The sequence below is a fragment of the Choloepus didactylus genome, chromosome 27, assembly GCF_015220235.1.
Source record: "Choloepus didactylus isolate mChoDid1 chromosome 27, mChoDid1.pri, whole genome shotgun sequence".
NCBI lineage: Eukaryota > Metazoa > Chordata > Mammalia > Pilosa > Megalonychidae > Choloepus > Choloepus didactylus.
Genome location: NC_051333.1, coordinates 10,359,211 through 10,386,186, shown reverse-complemented (window position 1 = coordinate 10,386,186; position 26,976 = coordinate 10,359,211). Strand labels below are relative to the sequence as shown.

The 26,976-nt window shown below is 53.3% G+C and overlaps 2 protein-coding genes across 8 annotated transcripts; one reads left to right on the top strand and one right to left on the bottom strand.

Moving 5' to 3' along the window:
- The first annotated feature begins 367 nt into the window (after positions 1–367).
- Positions 368–22,356, top strand: CCDC61 (coiled-coil domain containing 61). Of its 7 annotated transcripts, none has more exons than XM_037819919.1 (14): positions 368–420; positions 7,057–7,215; positions 7,447–7,529; positions 10,020–10,177; positions 11,257–11,415; positions 19,344–19,554; positions 19,649–19,731; positions 20,224–20,393; positions 20,519–20,594; positions 20,812–20,954; positions 21,027–21,105; positions 21,290–21,344; positions 21,832–21,907; positions 22,034–22,356. In XM_037819919.1, the coding sequence occupies exons 2-14, from the start codon at positions 7,068–7,070 to the stop codon at positions 22,129–22,131; spliced, it is 1,539 nt and encodes a 512-aa protein (XP_037675847.1). In that variant the 5' UTR covers positions 368–420; positions 7,057–7,067; the 3' UTR covers positions 22,132–22,356. The 7 variants fall into 7 exon arrangements, 5 of the variants coding, with proteins under 5 accessions (XP_037675847.1, XP_037675850.1, XP_037675848.1 ...); XM_037819922.1 differs by lacking the exon at positions 368–420 and adding an exon at positions 427–443; XM_037819920.1 differs by lacking the exon at positions 368–420 and adding an exon at positions 3,893–4,008.
- Positions 22,357–22,846: 490 nt separating this feature from the next.
- On the bottom strand, positions 22,847–26,067 carry PGLYRP1 (peptidoglycan recognition protein 1). The gene is made up of 3 exons (XM_037819924.1): positions 25,654–26,067; positions 23,602–23,723; positions 22,847–23,108 (listed from the first exon to the last, which is right to left on the bottom strand). The coding sequence occupies exons 1-3, from the start codon at positions 25,929–25,931 to the stop codon at positions 22,930–22,932; spliced, it is 579 nt and encodes a 192-aa protein (XP_037675852.1). The 5' UTR covers positions 25,932–26,067; the 3' UTR covers positions 22,847–22,929.
- Between the last annotated feature and the right edge of the window lie 909 nt (positions 26,068–26,976).

The following is a 26,976-nucleotide window of genomic DNA, read 5'->3' as shown; positions in this document are numbered from 1 at the left end:
CTGTGCACACGCGCGCCTGACCCTTTCCTCCAGCCCTCCCCTCCACGTGGGCGCGGCTTACCACGCCGCCAGAGGCGGTGGGCGGGGCCAAGGGCCTGCTTCCTTGATTCTCGCCTCCACTCCTCTTCAGGGAAATTGTGTGACTGGCAGCACCATTAGCCAGTAGTGCCTGGAGAGAAGAGAGCCGATGGCTGCCTCCCTCAAGCCGCTTCGGAAACGCCTCTTCCGTGTTGGCCAATTGCAAGCTTCGGGGGGAGGGTTCGCCACTGGGCGGGACGGAGTGACCGACGTCGACTTTGACCAATGGAAGCTTGGCTGTGGGTCAGTCAGGGCCAATCAGAAGCGAGGAGGCCGGATCCAGGGGCGGGGCCGGGGCTTCGGCAGTTGAACCGCTCGCGAGGAGGGGTGTTGGTGGAGAAGGTGAGAGGCGGCGAGAGCCGCGGGTGCGCGGGCTGGGGCGGGGGTCCCGGGGGGAGGGGTGCTCTGGGGGACGGCGGGCTGCGGCGGGCAGCCGATCCGGCAGGGTGGGAATGGTGGTGGTGGTGGAGGGTGCCCTTTAACTCGGATACGCGCTTTAATGAGGAGTTGGGAGGCGGAGGGTGGTATGGGAGTCCGGGGTGATCTGGATTTCGTGGGAGGGTCTTTATGGGCGAATGTGTAAAGCTGGAGACAGCAGATGGTAGAATATGGAGATGCCCTTGTCATGTGGGGTTGCTATTGAATGGGAGGTTCTATGGCAGGGGGTTATTAGAGTGCAGTATGTGGGGGCGCGGCTCCCTGCGATGGGTTCTAAGTTTTGATCTGGGGGCGGGTACCGGGTGGAGGGCATGCGGAGAAGCACCCTGTGGTGGGAAGATGTGAGCCCTCCAGGGAGGAGGAGGCGAAGGCCTCTGACCCATGTGCTGTTTCCCAGGGGCTTACCAGGTCCCAGGCTCCTCACAACCCCGCGGAGGTTGTTGAGTGTTGGCTCTGGCCTGACTTAGGATCGTGGCTTCTCACCGGTCCTGCCAGGGACCCCACAATGGCTTTAGGCGAGTTTAACCCTTTTGGACCTCAGTGTTGTCATCGGTAGGATGACCTCATGTCTTCCTGTCTCTACCACTCACCTGGTAGCCTACCCAATAGTCTCTTGGCTTCAAATGCTCTTTATACGATGCCGTCTTCCAAGTGTGTGTGTGTCTCTAGCCTAGATCCAGATTCATGTCCAGCTGGTGTCCAGACTTAGTCATGTCCTAAACCAAACTTGTGATTTCCCCTTTCAACCTCCAAACCCAAGTCTTCCTTGTCACATTTGATGGCAGTTCCGGCTTTCCAGATGCAAGAGTCTTGGAGTTGTCCCTCACCCCGCCCCGTTTGCTCACCCACGTGCAGTCCAGTCCCCCAGCACATCCTATCAGGCCTACCTTCAGATTAGAATGCAACCACATCTCTCACTCCCTTGCTGCCAGTCTGCTCGTTCAGAGCCATCACCTCATCTCGCTTGGACTGATGCAGTGGCTGTCTCACTGCTCTCCCTGTCTCTGCTCCCTGTCTCTGTCGGGAGGATCCTGTTAAAACAAAAGTCAGAAGATGTTGCTTCTCTCCTCAGACCCTCCAAGGACTCCCACCTCACTCAGTAAAAGTCCTTGCCCGGCCCACTAGGCCTGGTATGTCTAGGTGGCCCCTGCTCCCTGCCCTCAGCTCCTGCCACACCCCCTGGTTCACACTGCTGCAGCCACACCAGCCCCTGGCTGTCTCTCGAACAAAGCAAAGTTGTGCCCATCTCAGGGCATTTATACCCGCTGTTGGCTCTCTCTGGAACTGGATCAGGCTACCCCCCGAGGTCTGCGTGGCTTTCCCTCTCACCTCCTTCACATCTCTGTTCAGACCTCAACTCCCCACTGACCCTTGCTGAGCACCCAAGCTAGAGCTCCTTGCCTGTCACTCTCCCTCATCCACTTTTGTTTTTCTTCGTAACACTTACCACTCCCTGACATATATGTTATTGTTGGTTTATATCCACTGGGCTTCTCAGCCCCTCTCTAGAGTGTTGGCCCCATGTGAACATAGAACTCAGTGCCATGAGGAGTGCCTGGCACACAGGTGCTTAAGAGGTGTTCCTTCCACTACTACCACCATTGCCCCATTTCTCAGGGGTTTCCCTCTGCTGTGGGGCAGGGTTGTTGAGCTGGGAGGGTCTTGTGTCAGGGGATAGGGTCAGGGTGGGGGAATAAACTGGGCAGATTGTGGTGCCCAGAGGGTCTCAACTCTAGTGAGTGTCTAGAAGCAAGGGGGGAAAAGCTTGTGTAAAATGCAGATTTCTGGGCCCACCTCCAGAGACCCTGATTCAGTAGGTTTGGGACCTACTCAGGAGCCTGCACTGTCATCAAGTGCCCCTGGTGATGCTGATGATCTGGGCCCTCACTTTGGAAAACACCATTAGGCCAGTCCAGAGCTTGGGCTAGACGGAAACAGTTCTCGTCACCAAGCTTCTGTGTATCTCATCCTCTGCTGGGCAGTGCTGGGGACTCCACAGGAACCGAGCCAGTCCCTGACCCAGCCTGGGGGGGTCATGGAGTGCTTCCTGCAGGAGGCGGCAAAGGGGCTGAGCTAGAATCCCATATCCTGCCATCCCCCATTAATTCACAAGCAGCCCTGATCTGGGCCAGGCCCCAGGTGTTGACAGTACAAGAATGATCAAAATGGCTCTGTCCTTGTGGATCCCCAGTCTAGGGTGAGGCAGACTGTCATCAAATAATTGCACAGATGTAAACAGCTGACCCAGTGCCAGGGAACATTTGAAGCACCTCATATGTACTAACTAATTTAATCCCCACCACCATCCTGTGCGGTAGCAGCGTGGGTGATTCCCACTTCACTGGTGGGGAAAGGGGCCCAAGAGAATAAGTGCCTTGCCCCTCACACTGCAAGGAAGTGGGTAGAGCCGGGATCTGAATCCAGGAGTCCCTAGCCTGCAGCGTGTGCCCAGCTGAAGGTGTGAAGCCAGGTTTGAATTGGGACCGGGAGGGAAAGGAACAGGGAATTCTGGGAGAAAACGGGGTGGGGTTAGAGAAAGGCATCTGGGTAACGAGTAGGGGGACAAATGTTCCAGTCCCTGGCCGAAGGATCCTAGACATGCCTCAGTTTCAGCCTCTGTAAAATGGGGACGGAGATAATACCTACAGAGAGCAGAATTAGGGTGGGGGTCACTGGGATGATGGGCATGCATGGGGGCAGCTAAGGAAAAAAGTGGGGGGACAGTGGGGAAGGGGAGCTGGGCACACCAGGGGACAGTGTGGGCTGCACTGTGGGCTTTGGAGGTCTGGATTGTGGGGTGTCCTAAAGGCCTTTTTTGTATCTATACAGTCCAGGGGACATGAGGGGGTGGCTTTTGTCAGTATTCCCAGGTGGAAGGGGAGGGATTCTATCAAGCTCAAATTCATGCCCATAGTGGGGAGGTGACTCAGAATGGGGGTGAGGAGGTGTGGCCAGGGCCAGGCTGTGTGTGTGTGTGTGGCAGGGCAGGCTACACTGGGGAGTCCAGCCAGGGCACGGGTAGTGGGGAGCAGGGGCTGCCAGTCCAGTGGTGATGTGGATTTGTTTTGGGGAAGCCCGGCATGGAGGGTTCTCACTCCCGGTCCTGGGGTGAGGGCTGGGAGCGCAGTTTGGGAGAAGGAGCCGGTGGCGGTGATGTAACCCTGGAAAAGAGCAGAGGGTCGCCGCCGTAGTGAAAGAGCGGCTGGAAAATTGTGTGTGCGCGCGCGCGTGTGCTGGGTCCATGATGTCATGAGGCCCGAGAACTGGGGTCAGGCGTGTGGGCCAGAGGGGGGCGCTGGGTGTCCACACAGCAGGCGCGGGGTTGGGTAGTGACGTCAGGGGCTGGCGGGGGCGGGGCCTGAAGGCAGTGCTGGGATGGGGGCGGGGGTCAGGAGGCCCGGGCAGAGACAGGAGCTGGGAGACTCTTGGCACCGCCACGAAACCAGCGGCCAAGATGAGCCACTGGTCACAGAGCGAGGACAGAAGATGCAGGTACAGGGAGGCGGCCGGCGGAAGGGGACGGCGCGCAGGGCCTGGGGAGTCCCAGATTTGGGGACGAGGTTGTTCAGGGAGCACTCTCCGCAGGGAAGAAAGGTGGAAATGCGGGGGTTTACACAGAATTGGGGAGGGTATAGAATCCAGGTGAAATATGGGGGCGATGGAATACAGACGGAAGGTGGGTTGTGTGCAGAGTAGAACCCTGAGCAAAAAACGGGGCAGAATCCAGGTAGACTACGGGGGCACCCACAGGAGAACGTGGGAGGCTGGTGTAGGGAGAAGGGGACGGCGGCTGCACCCCCCAATCTGGAAATCCTGGACTTTGGGCGGGGGCTGGGGGTGGGAAACGTAGTACAAGGGGGCCGGGCTGGAATATAGAGGGAAGGAGGTTCTGCAAAAGGGAGAGGGGACAGGATGCGGGAATCCAGAATCCCGTCGCAGTCTGAGGAATGAGTGATGGGGGGCTGGGGTCAGGGAGGCGGCTCGAGCCGGCAGGGATGTGGGATTTATTCCATCAGCCGCTGTTGAGCGCTTACGGCTTGCCCAGAGAGGGGAGGTGGGGGTGGGAAGCGGGCGAAATTTGTGGAGGTGAAGGAGGGGTGTGAGTGTGTGTGTAAGGAGAGGGTCGGCTTCAGGCAGACTATTGAGGGGCTTAAATCTGGGGGTCGAGGTGGCTGGGTGGGGGCCGGTGACATCAGGCAGGGGTGGGGAGGCGAGGCTTCTGTGGCGGAATGGCTAAGGAGAAGGGCGGGGCGGGTCCCTTACCCCCTGGGTCTCCTGCTGGGGGTTGGGTACCCGGAATGGGGGCGGTGACGCTGTTCGGCTCCCAGGTACTCTGCGGGGCGCGCCCGTCGCCTTGGTAACTGGACGGCGTCTGGTGGGCGGGGCCGCGCTGGCGGGGTGAGCGCTGCCAGGCATCACTTTGCGGGCGCAGGGATGAGGGATATTTTGAAATGCGCGGCGATTCGTTTGCTTCTAGATCAGGGATTTTTAACCCGGACCCCTGGACCCCCAGAGAATGAAAGCACAATTGCGTGAGTTTGTATTTTCCCGGGGAAGGAATCACCAGATCTCTCTCAGAACTTGCAAAGCTCTAGAGAGCCCTCTCTCAAATACAGTTGAGAGCTCGGGGACAGAGACAGAGAGGGGCCTGCCTGTCAGGACGCGTGGGGCTCTCAGGCGGTTGTCCCTGGGCTTCTGAGAAAGTTGATCCCTGGATGGGCCGTGGAGGCTGGGTGGTGTATTCTGAGAGCCCCTGGAATTACATGCAAATGTTGTGGGCCTATTCGTATGTTTGGGGAGGGTTCAAAGATTTCATTAGATTCTCAAGGACCCCAAAAAGGTTAAAAATTACTGGTCTACGGTTTCAGGGATCATTTTCTTCACACTATTAAGCTTTCCAAATTTAGACTTCAGGAAGGACTTTCAGGGGAAAGTGTGAGGACGATAGGAAGTCATGGGGAGAGAAGGAGACCCAGGCGTCTGGGGGCTCTCCTTGATCTGGGATGGGGGCAACCCTGTGGGGGAGGGGGCTCTGTCTTTGGAACATCTGTGGGACCTTGGACTTGCTGAGCTTCAGTTTCCCCATCTGTTTACTGGGGGTGGGGTGGGGAGGGGAGGAGGAGTGGGCTTAACTTGCCACTATGGTCCCTTTCAAGCCCAGAAACAGCAAAGTAATAATAACAGTGATGTTGGTGTCAAGATGTATTGAGTGCCTGCTGTGTGTCAGGCCTAGCTCAGTTCCTCCAAGATTTTTAACAGGCTTAACTCATTTAATCCTTACAACAGCCCAGGGAGGAGGGCCCCGTTATCCTCCTCTGGGCTTCTTGAGGCCTGCTTGAGCATCATCTGGGTCCCATTACATCTCTGATCACATTGCTTACCCTTCCCTCCTTCCCTTTCTTCTGGCCTCAGTGACCTCGTTGCTATTCTTAGAGTGAACTAGGAATATCCCACCTTTGAGCCTTTTCCTGACTATCTCCTCTGCCTGGACAGTCTTCTCCCAGATGTTAATGTCTCCCTCCCTCCCTCCCTCCAGGCCCCTGCTCAGAGAGGCCTTCCCTGGCTACCCTAGCCAAAAGATCAACCCCCAGCCCCAACCGCTCCGCACCCCTCTTCCCAAGCACTTAACATTTATATACATCTGTCTGTGTTCCCCCACCCAAGGGCAGGGCCATAATCTGGTTTCTCATCGTATCCCAGCACCGAGGACAGCATGCACTTTGCAGATGAGGAATCTGGCGCACAGAGAGGTTAAGTAACTTGCTGGTGGGCACACAGCAGAACCCTGGATATGAGCACCAGCAGCCCAAGGCTCCTATTTGGAACCATCCACCCCTAGATTCCTGGGCTGAGGCTGGAGCCCTGAACCTCTCTCCCAGTTCCTCACAGAATTAACAGTGTGTAGTCTCGATTGGCTAAGGGAATGTTCTTATCCTCACAGTGGCCTAATTGATAAAAGCAAGTATTAATTCAATGTAAAGGATATAAGTGTATCCTAGATAATATGTAATGTAGCCCTGGCTGTTCCCTCGGCTTGGAGCACGTCCCCCAGATAGCCATGTGGTTCACTCCCTTCCTCCTTCTGAAAGGTCTCTGACCTTCTTAGCTAAAATCTCTGCCCTGCCCCACCCCAACACTCCTGTCCCTCTACTCAGCTTTATTTTTCTCCATCAATGTTTGCTGAATGAATAATAGTAAATACATAAGGGGTATAAGGAGGAATAATAAACTGATCATCAATGGTATTAATTGTAATTCCCTAGTTGGTAATCATATTTATTAGCTAGCATGTATTGTGCAGATCCCAGTTCTAAGTGCTTCTACATGTATTATCCAACCTAATCATCATGACAACCCTGTGAGGTGGGTGCCTTTAATATACCCATTTTCTAGATGAGGAAGCCGAGGCACAGAGAGGTAAAGTCACTTCCTGAGGTGCCACAGCTGGTAAATGGTGGAGCCAGGATATGAAGTCTGGCCTCCCAGCTCCTGAGCCGGGCTCTCAGCCCTTCTGGGTCTCTGTCTCATCCCCGTCTCCAGCGACCTTGGCCATGGAGCAGCCGGCCGGCCTGCAGGTGGACTACGTCTTCCGGGGCGTGGAGCACGCTGTCCGGGTGGTAGTTTCTGGGCAGGTGCTGGAGCTGGAGGTGGAGGACCGGATGACGGCCGACCAGTGGCGGGGCGAGTTTGATGCCAACTGTGAGTGTGCCTGCCTGGGGTGGGTTCTCCTCTCCTCTCCCACAATCACTTCTCCCATTTGCCCACTGGCCTCTTCTGTCTGACCAGAGGCCCTCCAAGATGGGGAGGGGGTGCCAGGCTCTTCCCTCGAGCCAGAGGCCCGGGGTCAGGGAGAGTTGGTGACCTCGGATCTTGGCCTCCCCGGGCTGGGCAAGTGGTCAGACCTCAGGAGGGACTTTTCTCCCCATCCAGTCATTGAAGATTTGACTCACAAGACAGGAAACTTCAAACAGTTCAGCATCTTCTGTAACATGCTGGAGTCGGCCCTCACCCAGGTAGGGGCCAGGGCTGGGGCCTAGGGGTTCTGTCCCCTGGATTCCTGGGGGGGCAGATCCCCATCTGATGTGTGCAAGGCCCTCTGCTCTCCCTTTCATTGAAAGGACAGGGCTGTCTTCTCTTTTCTTCTTTCCCAAATGTAAATGACTTTATTGTCTTACTCTGATTCTAATGATAGTTATTCTTTATGTAGAAAATTCACGTCACAGAGAAGTTTCAAGAAGAAAGTAAAAATCACTCTGCTCCCTTTACTCAATCCTGTTATATTTTGGTGAAAATCATTTTAGACATCTTCTCTATGTACATACTCATGTGTGTGTGTGTACGTGTGTATTTGCAGGTCTATATTACACATAGTTGATGGCATTTTTCTGAGGTATGCATAAGTTATATTTCATAAACAGTTCCATCAGTGATCATAGCTCTTCATTCATTTCATTTATTCACTTGATGTTTGATAAATATTTACTGAGCACACAGTGTACCAGGTGCTTTTGTAGGCACTGGTGATACAACAGTGAACAAAAGAGACAAAATCTCTGTCCTTGTGGAGCTGATGTTCTAGTAGGGGAGACAGGCAATTAAGAAAAATGTAAGATTGGATGTCAGGTAATTAAAAATATTAATAATAAAAAAAAACAGGGTTAGAACTTAGAGTGACAGGGATGCTATTTAGATAGCTATATGTCAACTTTTAACCTTTTTAAACTTTTTATTGCAAAATACTTTCAAACTTACCAGACAGTTACAAAAATAATACAAACCCCATCCAGAGAACTCCCGCATACCCCTATGCCCCCAAATACCCAGAGACACCAATTTTAACGCTTTGCCAGATTTACCCTTTCTTTTTCTTCCTTCCTTCTTTCCTCCCTCCCTTTCTCTCTCTCTCTCCCTCTTCCTTCCCTCCCTCCCTTCCTCTATCATCCACCCACTCATCCATCCATCTATCCATCTATTTATCTATCTATCCATTTTCTGAACACATGAGTGTAGAGATTGTATACATCATGCTCCTTGAACACGTAACACTGCCGTGTATATTTCCTAAGAACAAGGATATCCACTTATGTAACTACCTTAAGTGCAGTTATCAAGTTCAAGAAATTTAACATTGATAGGAAGCTTACAGTTTATATTCCAATTTTTTCATATATCCAAACATGTCCCTTTGAGCCTTTTCTCCTCCCTTATTAGATCCTGTTCAAGATCATTTCTCTTTTGCTCCTCCTTTTTTTTGTTTTTTTTTTTTTTTTGCATTGTGGGAGCATATATATAACATAAACTTTCCCATCTCAACCACTCCCAAGCTCATAATGTTGTGGTGCCCTCACCACCCTCCATTACCAAAACTTTCCCATCTCCCCAGTAGAAACCCCACACCCATTTTGCATCAACTCCCCATTCACTCTGTTTACTGCCCCTGGCAATCTGTATTCTACTTTCTGTCTCTTTGAGCTTGCATATTCTCTTATTTCTATATATTTTTTCTTGTAATTACCATTGGGCTTATATTTAGCATCTTAAATCTATAACAGTCTTGATTGTTTTGATACCAACTCAACTTCAATAGTATACACAAACTTTTTCCTATGACCCTCTTCCTGCCACATTTATGTAGTTCTTGTCACAAATGACATGTCTATAAGTTATGAGACCCAAACCACTGATTTATCATTTAATTTTATGCATTTGTCTTTTAGATCCTACAAGTAGTAAAAAGTGGAATTGCAAATCAAAAATGCAGTAGTACTGATATTTGTATTTATTCATGTCGGTTACCCTCACTGGAGATCTTTATTTCTTCATGTGGCTTTGGTCAATTGTCTAGTGTCCTTTCCTTTCACCCTGCAGAACTCCCTTTACCATCTCTCGTAGGGCTGATCTAGTAGTGACGAACTCCCTCAGCTTTTGTTTATGTGGGAATGTCTTAATCCTTCCCTCATTTTTGAAAGGAAGTTTTGCCAGATACAGAATTCTTGGTTGGCAGTTTTTTGCTTTCAGCACTTAAAATATGTCATCCCACTGCCTTCTTGCCTCTGTGGTTTCCAGTGAGAAATTGGCATTAATCTGATGGCGGCTCCCTTGTACCTGCCACCTTGCTTCTCTCTTGTGCCTGGCAGAATTCCCTCTCCATTTTGGCATTTGACAGTTGCATTATAATATGCTGCGATGTGGGTCTATCTGGTTTATCCTGTTTGGATTTGAGGAGTGTTTTGGATGTGTCTATTCCTGTCTTTCAGGATCCCTGGGGGTCTGCAGATAACACCTGGAGAACAGCAGCTCTAAGCTAGCCCTCATGGTCGCACATTTCGGTTCTTTCCCATCTCACCCTCTGATGATGTTGTCATGCCAGCTCCAGGGCGAGGGCCACCCTGATCCTCTCCTGGCATTGGTTTTTTAGGAGAGCGTGCGGCTGGGCGTGTGGGCTGTGTGCTCCGGGTGCTTCCTGTCAGGGCCTGTGGCAGCTCTCCCTCCTCTTCCGACAGAGCAGTGAGTCAGTCACCCTGGACCTGCTCACCTACACGGACCTGGAGTCCCTGCGGAGCCGCAAGATGGGGGGCCGTCCGGGCCCCTTGGCCCCACGATCGGCCCAGCTCAACTCCAAGCGCTACCTGATCCTCATCTACTCCGTGGAGTTTGACAGGTGGGGCAGGGGGCTGGCTCCGGGCCCCAGCTGGTGGGCAGGGTGGGAGAGGATGCAGTGGTACCTCCAGAACCCCTGGCACCCAGGCCCAAGTGGGGATGTCGGCTGTGCACTGCCTTTGGAATCTTGGGTTTTGTAGCATTTAATATTGCATTTGGCCGCAAGCAGCAGAATAGCCAGTTACCAGTGCCCTAAACATACAGTAGCTTATCTTTCTCACATAATAAGCTATCTAGAGTAAGTGACTGTTGCTTAGCAATTCCATTAGGGACCCAGGCTCCTTCTGGTTTTTTTCCCCTCCTCTGCCATCCTTAGCGTGTTGGCTTTTTGTCCCCCTCCCTTTATGGTCAGAAAATGGCTACGTCTGTGCCAGGGCAAAAAGAAGGGGTCCAGGGCTGTGCTTACTAATTGCATTTGCCCTTTTTATCAGGAAAACAAAAGCTTTTCTGTAATATTAATTGGCCAAAGGTGGTCATATGGCCTTCCGTAGCTATAAGGAATGCTGGGAAAATGAATATCTGGCTTTTTAGCCTTTCTAGTGGGAGGCGGCAAAGGAGGAAGAGGTTGGGAACGGCTGTTGGGTAGCTGGAGGGCAGTGACTGCCACATTTGTGACTAGCTCCTGGATTTTCTAGTGGGAAACTACCCATCTTCTATGAATATGATCGGGTGGGACGTTAACCCAGATGCCCCACCTTTCCCAGCCAAGACGTGACCCCGGTCAGGCCAGCTGGAATCTCCCCCAGCAGAATCTGAGTTAGGATTGTGCTTGGCTGCAAGTAACCCGACACTGATGTTCAATCCCACCAGCTGGGTGTGAGAGGGGAGTTATTCCAGGCTGCCCCAGGCCCTTCAATCCCGGTGGTTCTGGAATTGCTGTAGGAGAGAGTCTTTGGGGTGGCAGGCTGGTGAAAGTGGTACAGGGGCAGGGAGGGGGTTGAAGCTGCTTTCGGATTTAAGCCAGGCACATAAGGTCTTTGGAATTGTGCATTTTGGCACGCTGAGGCTCTCAGGGCCTGGCAGTTACGGTTGGGCAGATTCTTGGCCTCTGAGATGCCACGGTTCTAACCCCCTCCTCAGGATTCACTACCCGCTGCCCCTCCCGTACCAGGGCAAACCGGACCCCGTGGTCCTGCAGGGCATCATCCGCTCACTGAAGGAGGAGCTGGGCCGCCTTCGAGGGCTCGATGGCCAGGACGCTCGGGACCCCAGCAGTGAGATCTGGCACCTGCGGGAGCAGTGAGTCCGGAAGGGGCGGTGGGTGGGGGTCCTTCCCAGCCTTCCCTGTGACAGCATGTTGGGAGGACGGCCGTCCCACATTCCCCAGCGGTTTGTTCTGAGCCCTTCCTCTGGGCCTGGCCCAGTGCTGGGTTGTGCTGGGGACACAGTGGTGACCGGGGCAGCCCTGGCTTTGTTCTCTTGGGACTCCCAGTCCAATGGGGGAGACAGATGTGTCTGTAGACAGTGACGGCTCACAGTGGACGGGGTTGGGAAGCCCCAAGGGGGGCCCCTGACCCTGCCTGGTAAGGGAGGACTGCTCTAGCGTGAGCAAAGACAGGGTGGGAGGTCGAGCTGCATTCCCTGACTCCACCTTCGCCCGGTGTCCCTTTGGTGCTGGCCCCCTCTGTGCCCTCCTGTAGCGTCCAGTCAAGGGGACAGATAGACGCTAATTTAATGATCTGAGTATGTGACACACACGAGACGGGGTTATGCAGGAAAGGGAGTCTGTGCTTTGGGAGGCTGTCACAGGAACCCGGTGGCTCTTGGGGTGGGTCAGACAAAGGGGATGGGGAAGAGCATTTTAGGCAGCTGGAACAGCATATGTGGAGGTGGGAATGTGGTGAGGACAAAGGGCCTGAAAGGGAAGGGAAGAAAGTGAAGGTGGCAGGCTTTTGTTCTTTCAGCTCATTTATTGAGTACCTGCTGTATGCTGCAGGCTGAGGGGGAACAGAACTGTGGTCTCATTCTTTACCTGGAGGAGCCCAGGCTCATTGTGGAGGACTAACAATATTTTTAGTATTAATAATATTAATAATACATATTATGTAACCTTTACTGAGCATTTAACTGTGTGCCAAGGACTCCCCTCAGTGCTCTATGATGTAGTTCATTTAATCCTCACGGCCACCCTAGGAGGAAGGCACTGTTATCACCCCCAATTTATAGAGGAGGGAACTGAGCCCAGAGAGGGTGAGGGACTTGCCCCAGGTCACACAGTGAGCCGGGCCAGGAGTCCAGGGAGACGTCTTGCCCTGAGCCCCTGTTGTTTCCTTGCTGCCAGCCCAGGGCCGAGCCAGAAGTGCCGACAGGGAGGAACGGCCCTCTCCTCCCCTCAGGGGTGGGAGCTCTGGGGCTGGGGAATCCCGGGGATTCCGGGAGGACGTTGGCTGCACCCTACTGGCGCTGGCGGGAAAGCAGCAGCCGGGAGGCCCAGATGGGACAGGGTGGGTGGGTCAGGGCTGTGGTTCCTAGGCTGGCCACAAGGTGGCGCCCCTGTCCTTTGGAAGCAACCACAGACCCCACAGGGTGACTTGATGCACAGCTGGTCCGTGGCTTCTCCCCTTCTGCCTCCCAACCTAGACTTAGGGTGTTTGGGAAGACTGCAACACCTTCATTCATTCCTCCAGCGTTCCCTAAATTCATACTGCGTGGCAGGCATACTAACCAGCACTAGTTAACTTTTATTGAGCACTTACTTTATGTTCCCCATGGTGCTCCCCTAATGGCTTCCTACAACCTTATCAAGCAGGTATTCTCATTGTCATCATCATCCCTATCAAAGATGAGGAAACTGAGGCCGGAGATGTTAAGTGAATCTGCCCAAGGTCACCCAGCTTGTAATAAATTGAATAAAGAATTGAAGGCAGGCAGCCTGGTGCCTGCACAGTGACCCAGACAGATGGAGACTCTGTCCTCAGACAGAAAGTAGATCGTGCCAGTTCTGCAGTGGTTGGTGCCAGGAAGGAAAGGTACAGGGAGCTAAGAGAGCAGAGGACAGAGGGACAGGAAGGCTTCCCCAAGGAGGCGATGTTTGAAGGATGAGTGGAGTCATTCCTGCCAGGATGGAGGAGGGGGAGAGAATGTTCCAGAAGGAGAGGATTGCATTGGCAAAGGGCCCACAGTCAGGGCAGCCTGGCTGGAGCACCGTGGGAGAGGGAGGTGGGAGGAAAGGAGTGGAGAAGTTGGTCAAGGGCACAGTAGAAGCACCTCAGAGAGTGTGCGGGAATCATGGATTTTCTTAAATGTTTAAAAAAAATTATTATTATTTTTACAAACAAAATGTTTTATTATGAAAAATTCCAAGCACACGCAAAAGTAGATAAAAGTATAATGCACATGTACCCCTGCCCCAGCTTCAATGGCCTTCCGTGTTTTGCCCAGTTGGTTTTCTCTGCCCTCCTCTCTTCTTCTGAGAAGCAAAGCCCAGACATCATATCTTATCCATAAATTCCTCAATATGTATCTTTCACATATAAAGAGATTTTTGAAACATGAGCACAATACTGTTACACACCCAGCAAAATTAACAAAAATTGCTTAATGTCACTTGAAACCTAGTTCTTACGTCTTCACACTTCTCTGATGATCTCACAAACATCTTTTTGTAATTGGTTTGTTTGAATATTAGTATCCAAACTTGGCCACCTATTACAGTTTGATTTGTTTCTGAAATCTCTTTTCATCTCTTGCAATCTCCCACTCCCCGCTGCTTTTTTGTTTTTTTAAACACTACTTATTTCCGGAAGAAGCCAGGTGGTTTGTCCTCTTGAGGTTCCCAGAGCCTGGATTTTGCTGAGTTTATCGCTGTGGCGTTTCACGTGTTCCTCTGTCCCTGTAAGTCCTGTGAAGTGCTCATTAAACCTGTAGGTGTGATCGGGTTTGGATTCAGGTTTTTGGTAAGATGACTTCTCAACAGGGCTGTGTACTCCCTTGTGCTAGTTTGCTAATGCTGCAGAATGCAAAACGCCAGAGATGGATAGGCTTTTATAAAACGGGGGTTTATTTCACTACACAGTTACAGTCTTAAGGCCACAAAGCGTCCAAGGTAACACCTCAGCAATCGGGTACCTTCACCGGAGGATAGCCAATGGCATCTGGAAAACCTCTGTTAGCTGGGAAGGCAGCCGGCGTCTGCTCCAAAGCTCCGGCCTCAAAACGGCTTTCTCCCAGGACATTCCTCTCTAGCAAGCTTGCTCCTCTTCAAAACATCACTCCCAGCTGCACTCTCTCAGTTCCCTCTCTTTGAGTCAGCTCATTTATATAGCTCCACTGATCAAGGCCCACCCCGAATGGGCGGGGCCACACCTCCATGGGAACATCTCATTGAAATCATCACCGACAGCTGGGTGGGGCACACTCCAAGCAAATCCAACCATCACCAAAACTTCTGCCCCACACAAGACCACAAAGATAATGGCATTTGGGGGACACAATACACTCAAACCGGCACATCCCTCATCCAGGGACAGGTGGTGGCAGGTGAGGTTGAGACTGATGAGTTCGGATGCTGTTCTAGCTTGCTACAGCTGCCATTAGGCAAAATACCAGGAATGGATTGGCTTTTATGAAGGGGATTTATTAGGTTACAGATTGACAGTTCTAAGCCCATAAAAGTGGCCAAACTAAGGCATCAACAAGAGGATACCTTCACTGAAGAAGGGCCGATGGCATCCGGAACACCTCTGTCAGCTGGGAAAGCACACGGCTGGTGTCTGCTGGTCCTTTGCTCCCGGGTTCTGGTTTCAAAATGGCTTTCTCCAAAATGTCTCTGGGTTTCTTTCTCTTTTAGCTTCTCTCTCTCAGCTCCTGTGCATCCTTGCTTGTTCTTTCAGGGTGTTTCTCTCTTAAGCATCTGGGGTCCTCTTTTAGCTTCCCCAGGGCAAATTCTGGGCTTCATCTCTTAGCTTAGCATCTCCAAGCATCTTTCTGTTTGTGTCTCCAAATGTTTGGGTCTGTGTTGGCCCCTGAGTTCTCTAAAGGACTCTAGTAAACTAACCAAGACCCACCTTGAATGAGCAGAGTCACACCTCTGTGGAAATAATCTAATCAAAAGGTCCTACCCACAACTGGGTGGGTCACATGTCCATGGAAACAGCCCAGTCAAAAGATCCCACCCATAATAAGTCTGTACCCACAAGATTGGATTAAAGAACATGGCTTTTCTGGAGTACATAACAGTTTCAAACCAGCACAGATGCTGAGAGCTGGACCTTTCTGTTAGAAGCTTTCCCATCAGCCTTTCCCCTAATGCACAGTTCATCCTGGCTGCACATTAGAGGCATCTGGGGAGCTTTGAAAAATCCCATGGCCCAGGCCAGTCCTCAGATACCTGCTCCCCCCGCCCCAAGTCTCACTATTTAACTTTCTTATTGTGAAATGTAATACACATCCAATAAAGAATGCAACATGTAAATGTGCAGTTTAACAAATGATCATAAAGCCAACATCCACCTAACAACTACCCAGATTAAGAAATAAAAAAACGTCCATTTCCCCAATGTCTCCTCATGCCTTTTCCTAGAAGAAACCCCTCCTTCCTCTTCTATCTTAGTTTGCTAGAGCGGTGGAGACAAATACCACCCAATGGGTTGGGTTAAACACTGAGAATTTATCAGCTCACCATTAGAGGCTCGAAGTCCAAAATCAAGAAGTTGGTGAGCCTGTAGCGTTGTGGTGCTGGCTGTCCTCCATCCCTCCTTGTGTCTGTTCCTCTGGTTTCCTCTGACTTGTAACTTCTGGCTGCTTCTCCCACTGTGTCCAAATTGTCTCTTTATAAAGTCTCTAGTCTTACAGATTAAGAACCCACCTTGATTCAGTTTGGCCACACCTAACTATAATACCATCTACAAAAAGTCCTATTAACAAATGGTTTCCCACCCACAGGGACACAGATTAAGACTTGAACATGTCTTCTCTTGTGGGGGGTGAGGTGGAACACATGATTCAATCCTCAGCCCCCAACCAAGATAACCACTCTGCCAATTGCTCTGGTTCTTACTCTCTGGCCCTGTTTAGGGTTTTGCCACCAAACTATGCATCCTTAAATAATATAATTTAATTTGATCTTTTTTGCACTTTACATAGATGGAATTATGCTGCATATACTTGTTTATGTCTGGATCATTTTGTCTAACATTTTTAAGTTCATCCAGGTGGTTGCGTAGAGCTGTATGCAGCTGATTCATTTTCATTGCTGTGTATTATTCCATTGAATGACTACACCACCATTTATTTAAACATTCTTCTGTTGGTAATTTCCAATTTTAGGTTATTACACAAATGAAAAGCTTCTTTGGACATGCATCTTGATGTAAATCCTTGTGCGTTTCTAGGGTAGATACTTAGGAGTGAGAGTTGCTTTCCATAGGGTATGCTATCTTTAAGTCCAACTAGATAAAGTTACAACTAGTGGGTGTAACACCTTGGCATCTCTTGGTAGTCTTAATTTGCATTTTCCTAATTACTAACGAGGTTGAGCACCTTTTCATCTGTGTAGTAGCCATTTGGATTTCCTCTTTTGTGAGTTGCCTGTTCCCATTTTTTTGCCTGTTTTTCTTCTGTTTGTCTTTTTCTTACTGATTTCCAGGACTTCTTTATATAGTCTGGCTAAGAGCCTTCATGTGTTATTTTATGTGTTATTCTGTAATTCTTCCTCTGCTTTTGTTAGCTGGAATTTTTCAATAAAGCAAAATGTTCTCTTATCAACCTTTTGATTTCCCTGAGGTACATTTCCCACTGAGGTCCATTTCTCTCTTTCTGGAAATGTATCTGCTTCCTGGCTCTTTCCGCTAAAAAGGCCTAAGAGCAATGTCAGCCCAATGGCAATTTACCCCTAAAGACCAGACTGAGGTCTCTAAATACCTTTCCCACTAAAGGAAACCAGAGCTCCCTAGAAAAAGTGGCTTATACCAGTTCTGAGGCAGGAAAGACACCCGTAAGATTCTTTTTCAGTATCTTAAATATATTACACCACTTCCTTCTTGCCTCCATGGTTTCTACTGAGAAATCCGCACATGGTCTTATCAAGCTTCCTTTGTGTGTGATGGATTGCTTTTCTCTTGTTTGATTCTTTCCTTTATTTAATTTTTATCAACTGAGAATAATGAGTTGGTCCCCTCACACCCTCCATGGAGACAGTGAGTTCTGTTCTGTTTTTCAGAGCATTTTGAACCCATGAATTTTAACCTGTTTGATGTACTTGTTTCCTGTGGCTGCCATAACAAAGCACCATACGCTCGGTGGCTTAAAACAACAGAAACATGAAGGACAGACGTCCGGTGACTGCCAGCCTTCCTTGGCTTGCAGCACGTCACACTAGTGCCCCTGTGGTCACAGCGCCTATCGTCTTCTGTGTCGACTCTCCCTCTGCCCCCCTCTTGCAAAGATACTTGTGATTGAATTTAGGGACCACACTGATAATTCAGGACAACCTCCCCACCTTAAGATTTTTAATTTAATCACATCTACAAAGTACTTTTTCTGCCATGTAAGGAAGCAGTCACAGGTCTCCAGGATTTAGGATGTAGCTCTCTTTTGGGGGCATTATTTGAAGTTGAATCCAACACTCATTGAAGTTCTTCTTTTTTTTTGATGCTCTCATCTCTGGCCAGTAGGAGCCCCTTTTGACGTGGCCTTAGTATTCTTTGGTGGCTCCTTGCTTCTGGCGTGTTGTATGCCTCAGACTTACGGGTGTCTTTCCTGCCTCAGAACTGGTATAAGCCACTTTTTCTAGGGAGCTCTGGTTTCTTTTAGTGGGAAAGGTATTTAGAGACCTCAGTCTGGTCTTTAGGGGTAAATTGCCATTGGGCTGACATTGCTCTTAGCAATGTCTTTTCCTTTTTAGCGGAAAGAGCCAGGAAGCAGATACATTTCCAGAAAGAGAGAAATAACAGGCTCGGGCTTACTTAACGTCTTTGATTTTTATATTTGTGTCTTTCACATGTTGAAAATCTTAGTTTCTAGAGACAGTAACATAATTACTTATTTGCTCTGTCCTAAACCATATACCAATGTACCAATACCAATGTGATTACTCATAAGAGCACTGAATGAAGTTTAAGATTTCTTTGCAGTTCTTTTTGTCCTTAGACTGTATTCCACTTGCTAAAATAGTTTGTTTTAGTCACTTCATGTAGTTTTTCTCCATTATGCCACCAAGTTTGATAGAGTTAGGTCTGAGCCAGTTTCTTCTAAATTTTTAGGGATTACTTTTGTTAAAATTTAATTTTTATTTCAATCAATTATTTTCATAGCATTCCAAGAGGTCTGGTTTCTATCCCTGTTCCCTCTGCTCTGTTCCTCTCTCCCCTCCAGGGGCCCATTTTCATTAGTGCTTTTTTTTTAAATGCAGTTTTCTTGAGATATCTTCACATACCATACAATTCATTAGTTTTTACTGAGCCTTCTACATATTTTTGAAAATATAACCACATATATAATTTCCGTTTTCTTTTACAAAAAGGGACATACTAAACATAGTGTTCATACGGATCCCAGGCATGTGAGGTGACAGGATAGAGAGATTTTCTTCATTCCTTTCTACAGTTAGGTGTCCTCAATTAAGTGGACCTGCCAGCGAGTTTCAGCCAGTTCTCTGCTGATGTGCACTGTAGCTATTTCCAGTCTTGTGCTGTTACTAGCAGTGCTGCAGAGAATAGCCTTACATGCCTCACTTCCTGGAGAAGAGTTTGAGCGCGGTAGGGACCTGATCGGATTTGCATTTTGGAAAGAGCCCGGTGGTGAATGGGAGAGGGTGAGACTAGGCTGGGAGACCAGGGGGGAGGATAGGTTTTCTCGGTGCAAAGAAGACAACAGATTGATGAAATATTTTGGAGTTAGGACACACACAGCTGTGTCTCCCTTTCCCACCCTCCTTCCCCCTGGGGGGAGACTGGTGCGTGTGCGTGGTGGACTTGTGTTCTCCCCGTGGGGTGGCTGGGAGCCATGTGGCCAGATCCCTCCCCACGTGGGGGAGGTGGAGGGGGGAAACGGCGGGGAGTGCTTACCCCCGTGGGGGAGATGATCGGACCCTGCCGCCCCGCCCGCCCATCGCGGGGGTGATTGGGAATCACGGGGCCGTGTTCCTCTTTCGTGGGGGAGGCTGGGGGTGATGGGCCCGTGCCCCCCCACCCCCACCCCAGCTAGCTCTCCCGCGCCTTTCTCCCCAGGGTGTCGCGCCTGACGTCCGAGAAGCGCGAGCTGGAGGTGCAGCTGGGCCGGTCGCGCGAGGAGGCGCTGGCCGGGCGGGCGGCGCGCCAGGAGGCCGAGGCGCTGCGCGGGCTCGTGCGCGGCCTGGAGCTGGAGCTGCGGCAGGAGCGCGGCCTCGGGCACCGCACGGCGACCCGCCGCAGCCAGGACTGCCGCCGCCTGGCCAAGGAGGTGAGGGGCCGGGCGGGGCGGCCCGCGGGGCCGGGCGGCGGGGGCGACGCTGGGCCTGGGTCTGGACCTCCGCGCCCCTCTCCCCTCCCGGCAGCTGGAGGAGGTGAAGGCTTCCGAGCGGAGTCTGCGCATGCGGCTGAAGACGCTGAACAGCGAGCTGGCCCTGTACCGGCGGGGGTGAGGGGCGCGCCGGGTGGGCGGGCCGGGGCCTTGCGGAGGCGGGGCCTGGGACCTTGTGGGGCGGGGCTGAGTGGGCGGGGGCGCCGGGAGCGACTCCGAATGACTAGGATCGACGGGCGGGGCCTAGGGCCAGATGGGCGGGGCTTGATGAAACTGGGGGCGGGGCTTATAGTTAGGGCCCAAGAAAGGAGCAGCAGATGGGGTTCAGGGTGAAGTTTGCTGGCATTAATTGAGGAGATGGTGGCGGAAAACTGGGAGGTTTCCGGGAAGCTGTGGGAGACCTCGCGAAAAAGGGTCCGATGACGGAGGGGTGTTAGGATGGAGAAAGTGAAAGACAGTCCTTTTGGGGAGGAGTCCATGGGACTCAGACAGGGGCGGAGCCTCCGCGGAGGGCTTCTGAAAAGGTCGTGGAAGGTTACGGGTTGATGGGGGACCGGCCTGAGCGTTGTCGGAGCCGTCCGGAGCCCGACGGCGGGTTTTCTGCTCCAGGAGGCGGACTCCGCCTGTGGTCCCGCCCCCAGCCCGGGAGGACCAGGCCTTGTCGTCCCGGGAACGCTCTACGTCGCGGGGCCGCGGCGCCACCCGCTCCTCGTCCCGGGAGAGCGGCCGGGGGGGCCGGGGTCGGGGCCGCCCCGCCCGCCCCTCGCCCTCGCCCACAGGTCGGTGCCCACCCCACCCCGCCTTGCCCTGCCTTGCCCTGTTGGAGGGGGGAGGCGGGCCGCAGCCGTGGAGCCAAGATCCTGTGACTCGGGCCTCCAGTCTCCCCCCTCGCTCCCCGTCCTAGGTGGTCGCGCGCCCCGTTTCGACCCCACTGCCTTCGTGAAAGCCAAGGAGAAGAAGCAAAAGGAGATCAAGATGAAGTTAGTGCCCTTGCGTCCCTTTCCGTGGCCCGCTCACCGGAGCTCCCCACCCTCATCTTACTGTACCCCTCCCGTGCCCTGACCCCGCGTCCACATGACCTCCGCCCCTCCTGATCCCCGACCTGCCCTGCTCACTGGCCCCTCCGGCCCAGTCTGTGACCCCTTCCCCGCATTAGCTGGGCGCGCACATGGGCGTCTCCCCCCGCCTTCCCCCCAGGCAGCAGCAGCAGCGGAACCGATTGGGCAGCGGAGGCAGCGGGGATGGCCCTTCGATCTCCTGGTCGCGCCAGACCCGGCCTCCCGCCGCCGTGACCGGCAGAGGGGACGCCGCTAACCGCTCCCGAAACCGCAGCTCCTCGGGTAACTGGGCTGGCGCCCCGGGCGGGCAGTACTGGTGATTGGGCGGGTAGGCTGACACCCTTCTCCCTGCAGTGGACAGTTTCCGCAGCCGCTGCTCGTCCGCCAGCTCCTGCAGCGAGTACGAAGATTTCTCAGAGTCACTCTCCAGAGGGTAAAACTTGAGCAGGGGAAAAGGACCACATCAAGTCAGTCGGTTTCTGGGGAGACTAGAAACAGCCTTTTTTTGCAGAGAGATTGGGTGATGCCGGCCGGGGGGCCTTGAAACCACGAAGGAGGGTGGGGGGGTGTCAAAGACTCTCCTCCCCCATTGTGCTTTGATGACTCCCTCCTCTCAGCGTTCGTCGCCGTCGGAAGCCGTCCAGCCCCACCGCCTGGAGTGGGTCCAAGACAGTAAGAGTTTTCCCTCAGGCCTTGGAGGGGTTAGGGGCAGCCTTAAAGCCACTGTCCCTATTTCCCATGATTCCATCCTGGGGGTTGGGGTTGCAGAGGCAACTCCAAAATGCCTCTGGAAATAGTCTTTTGAGGTTCACTGTCTTGGAGGTGGGAATAGTGGGGACAGAGGATGCTGGTTAAAAAAGCATTTTATAATGGGGCTCCCCTCCTCCCACCTGTGTGACCCCAGGCAGTTAACTTAGCCTCCCTGTGCCTCAGTTTCTTAATCAGGTAAATGGGGATGCTAATAGTACCCATCTTAGAGAGTGTTGGGAAGATACAAGGAGATTTTTGTGCATGTGACAAGTGCCCAGTAGGTGTCTGGCTTCATTTTTTTCTGAAGCCCTTAGATTCGGAATTTCCAGTGGGATGGGGGTGGGGTGGGGTGGAGGTGGGCAGGAAGAGAGGGAGGATGCCTGACCTCCCCCACTGCCTCCCCCAACAGCAGAAGTCCACTCCCCTGGAACGCGGCCACCACCAGAGACACCTGGCCAATTCGGGGGGCTGGGTCCCCATGAAAGGTGAACCTGGGATTGCCCCCCCCCACCCCCAGAGCCTGCTGGGATGGTACCGAGGGTATCGGGCCCTGGGAGTTCCTGGCAGCACCAGGTCCTTCACAGCACCCGATCCCACCTCCATGTCCACAGAGTACAGCTCTGACCACCAGGCGGCTGACATGGCCGAAATAGATGCGCGCCTGAAGGCCTTGCAGGAATACATGAACCGACTGGACATGAGGTCGTGACCTTGAAGGTGGGAGGGGTTCTGCCCCTCCATCCCCCTCCCGCCCCACTCATGTGGGGCATGGGGCTGGGGCTGGGGCCAGGGTGGCCTCCAGGCCCCCGCCTGCCCCACCCAACCTGGATGGTGCTCCTGGGGTGTCGGGTGTGTGAGGCCTTGACCCCCAGGCAATGCATGCTGGGAAGGAGGGTGTGTGCATTTTGTAAATAAACATATTTTATCCTTGGTACCCCTCAGCTTGTGCCTGAAGGGTTGGAGTAGGGGTGGGGGAAATGAGAGGTTGGGGTGTAATTGGGACCTGTGGGTTTTTCTGGGTGTGCCTGTGACTGGGAGGCAGATTGGGGGTCAGGCTCATGAAAACTTCTGCTCTCTAAAGCAGTGACGAGGTAGTGAGCAGCCCATCCCCAAAGGGGGCCAAACAGATTTCTGCCCAAGGACCTGTCTGGCCACAGGGTGGGAACAGGTGTCTTGAGCATGGTGCACTGCTAGGGAGGCTCCACAGCTGCCACCCATGACGTCTGGGCCTACTTGGTGCTGATTCCTGTGCTCTGACCTGAGACCTCTGGGTTCTGAGCTGTGATGTTGCTTCCAAGCTGGGATCTCCGGGGTCTTGGTTCAGGGTTGAGACCTCTGGGTTCTGAGCGCCAGTGAGGACAGAGTGCCAGGGGGTCTTGTGAGAGGGAGGGGAGGCGTGTGGTGGCACCTGATTGGGGACATGGTTTGAGCTGCACCTTTATTGGAGGAGGTGACAGTGGGGTTTTCCATGGTGGTGGGAGAGGAAGGGGTTGCTGACAGCAGGGTCTCACTCGCGGTAGTGAGGCCACGTCTGGATGATTTGGTAGAGCTGATCGCCAGGGGAGAGCGTCTGCTGCACGTCCCGGTGGCCTTTGACCTCGTAGTTGGGGTTCAGGGCTCCTTTGGCCACCCCGCAAGCAAGCAGGCTCTGGGCCGCCCGGAGGGCCCGGGTCGGGGGTAAGCGCTCTGGGAGAGACGGAGGCTGGCGTTAGTCAGGGGCTTCTGTGAAGGGCAGGGGTTGGGTGGGGGTTGCACACTCCCTAGTGGTGCCTCGGTTTCCTCATTCGTGAAAGGAGAGGATGGTGGCGCTTACCCACAGGGACGTGAGAGGATTAAGCGAGTTACTTTCCCACAACACTCTTAGAACCGTGCCTGAGTCAGCCCTTCCTTGGCACGTGGCGGCTCTCCGGGTCATCACTGCCCGCACAACTCCGGGCCCACCCCAAATGATAGCTAACCCCTATCACACACTGCCAGGTGCCATGGACTGGCCTAAGATCCTTCACCTAGATAAACTAGTCCTTCCCCAGACCCTGTGGTTGCAACAGGGCCCTGTTATCCAGAGGAGGAAACGAGGCCCCAAGAAGCCCAGAACTTGTAGGTAGCAGAGCCCTCCAAGCCACCCCATGGCACAGGCCCCGCGTCAGCCCCTGTCCTGCCCGGCTGAACGGTCACTCACCCATGTAGTTGCCCATGAAGGTAATGCCAATGGCTATGGGGTTCCAGTGGCGGCCCGAGTGGTCGCCCTTGATGTCCCAGCCTCGGCCCTCATACACGAGCCCGTCCTCTCCAATCAGGAAGCTGGGGGTGGGGGTTGATGCATCAGGGAGGGCTTCCTGGAGGAGGACTCCCTCCCCCTCTTCCATTCGTTCCTGCCACTCAAACGCAAATTCCCCAACATCTTCACGTCCCCGGTCTTCCACAGTGGTGACAGTGGCCATTTGTTGAACCACATGGCACCTTATTTCATCCTCACGGCAGTGCCAGGGGTCCCCGCGTCTTCATCTTACAGTCAAGAAAATCAGAAATGTGGCATCACCCGCCCAGGGTCACACAGCCTGTTGGGGCAGAGCCGGGGTTTTCACCCAGGTCTCCATGACCCCCACCCACATGGTCTTATTGCTTGCTCTCTCCTGCCTCCCTAGAGGATTTGTTGAGCTCTGCCGAAATCTCACATTGTAGCCCTCTAAGTCCGTGGCTGTTGTCACCCCCGTTTTAACCCAAGGAAGCAGGAACTCGGAAAGGGAGGTGATTTGCCGAGGTCAGGCCCCCAGGGACCCTGCCTCTCAGAACTCTCTACTGGGGAGCTCTTGTGCCGCTGCCCCAGCCTACTTCCTACTCTGGGTCCCCCCCAGGCAGTAGGATCAGGGCCTGAAGGCTCGGGGTCACGATCAGACTCAGACCCTGGCACCCCAGCTACCTCACTGAGGTTTCTAATCCTGCAGCTGACCCTTGAGACTCAATCCACGTGTCTTGATGGCAACTGCTTGGCACACAGGAGTTAACAAAGGATCAGCCTGCGGTGCTGCCAGCTTGGTCCTCCCCTCTCGGGTCACCAATGAAGGAAGGGGGATTCAGAACCTTGAGTCCTAAAATCTGAGAAACAGACTGCAGTGTGCTTTTCTACAAGTCGTTTAGACCAGAAGCTCCAGGCCCCTGGTTCCTCCTGGGGCAGACTCAGAATCAAAACATCCACTCTTGGAAACAGAACCTTGGAGCCAGGGCCTTTGAATTTAAAATCTGGGGGCCAGAAGAGCTGGGACCACCCTTGGAAGTGGGTTTCTCTGCGTGTTTAGTCTGCTTTCCAGGTGAGTGTCATGCTGAACCAAAGTCTAGGAACCTGTTGTGTTGGAACTTGCCCTCCCACGGTGGGAACCCTTATGCAGGACTCCAGGTCCCTCCTCTGCTCAGAGCCCTCACCCCAGGTCAAAGCCAAAGTCCTCCTGGTGGCCCATAGGACCCCACACGACCCCTTCCTCCTCATCTGAGAGCACGCCCCCAGTTCGCTGTCCCGGGCCACGCTCCCCTCTGTCTTTCAGTCGAGACACCCTCACTCCAGCCTCGGCGCCTTTGCACCTGCTGTACCCCTTGCTTACTGCATTCTTCCCACAGCTCCCCCATCCCACTGCCAACCCCAAAGACTCCTTTTCGGGAGGTCTTTCCTCACCCCACTCTTCTAGACGAGTCTGTGTGGGTCCGGTTCCAGCTTCCGAGACCCTCACGCCCCTCGTTCCTTGTTTCCATCAAGTCTGTCACCATCTGAATTCACCTCCTTGACTTGGCCCCTTTCTCCCCACTGGTCTTTGAATCCCGCATCATGTTCACACATCCCAGGGTCCCTCATGTGGCCTGGTACATAGTAGGTGCCTAACAGCAACTGCCCATGCATTTTGGGGCTCCTCTTGGATGCTAGGCAGTGCCCTCAGTGCTTTCTATGCATTGGCTCGTGACTTTGCAGAGGAGGAAAATACAGCCCAGAGAAGGCGGGGGGATCTAGCAATAAGCAACACCGGGCCGGGAACTCAGCCCAAGGGACTCCAGCAGCGAAGGCCTTTGTGGGCGTTAGGCAAAGCCTGCACTTTCCTCCCGGGAGCAGAACCGCTTTGGCCCCATTGTCCACATGGTGGTTTCTTTGTGCTGCCTGCACCCGCCCAGCTTTCCGCGGTGACCTTGGGTGACCAGCCTCCCAGGCTGCCCACCTTCCCGCCCCGGCGGGCCCCGCAGCACTCACTTGTAGGCCACATCGCACCAGCCCAGCTTCTGCTTGTGGTAGAACTGCACGTTCCGGGCCTGCTGCTCGCACAGGGCAGGGCTGTTGCATGTGCTGCCCGCAGTGTGTGACACCACCACGTAGCGCACAGGCTGGGACAGGGACTGGGTGCACAGCGATGGGAGGGCCTGCCACTCTTTCCGGGGCACGATGGGGAGGGAGCAGTCCTCTTCCCTAGCCGCCCCGAGCCCGAGGAGGGGGAAGAGGACCCAGGTGAGCAATGCGCAGTGGTGGGGCATGGCGGACAGGGCGCACAGGGATGGCCAGAAGTGCGCGGTCGCCGGGCAGCCACCTTTATCTGTTGCGGCAGAGCGCCCGGAAAGCCTTGCTTCACAACCCAGGGGAACTTCCTGGGCACCGGATCCCAAACTTCCCTTCCCCACCTGGCAGGGCGCGAACAGGATGTGGTACCATGGGGTCTGGGTATGGGGAGGTGGCAGGGGGCCACTCATCCAGGGCGGGAGCAGGGGTGGGGAGCGGCACACAGGTCCTTGGGTACTTTGTCCTGTGGTTTCTGGAAACTCAGTGGGTCATGAGCTCCCTTACCAGGAAATTACCCAAGGCGGGGGTGGGGGGAGGCTTGAGGCGTTGGGACATACCCTTCTCCTTCCGTCTTGGCTGAGGTAATAAAAGCTCCCTTTGTTAAAATACTTCTGCCAGGTCCAAGCTCAATGCCATTTAACTCTTGCAGCAAACTGGAGAGGTGAGAACTGGGAAGCCCATTTCAAGGTTGAATAAACTGAGGCCGGGAGAGGGGAAGTTACATGCTGAGAAGAGGGAGGCAGTAGCACCTGGTGGTCCAGCCCTGGGGCTCAGAGCCAGGCAGCCTGCATTTGAATTCTGCCCACTTTCTGGTGTGTGAGCTTGGGCAAGGGACTTAACCTTTCCGGGCCTCGGTTTTCCCACCTGCAAAACGGGGACGATAATATAAACACCCAACTCGTACTATGGCTGGTGTGTGATGACAAGGGGAGGGCCCTGGGAAGATGTCTGGCACATAGTGACATAGCGCCAGTGGGATGTGAATTCAGCCAGCTCTTCATATTAAGCAACATGCTTTTATGGATGCCACCAGCAGCTCCATTCTGCAGAGGAGGGAAACTGAGGTCTGGAGAGGACAGCCACTTGCCCAAAGTCACTGCGTGCATTGGGGTGACCTGCTGGACCAGAGGGCTTTCATGGAGCCTCTGCCCTGCCCAGGGCATGGCGGGGAGAACAGGGTGGAGGAACGGCTGCTCAGAAGACACTGCCTGACTCATTCTTCCTCTTTTTCCTTCTACTTTA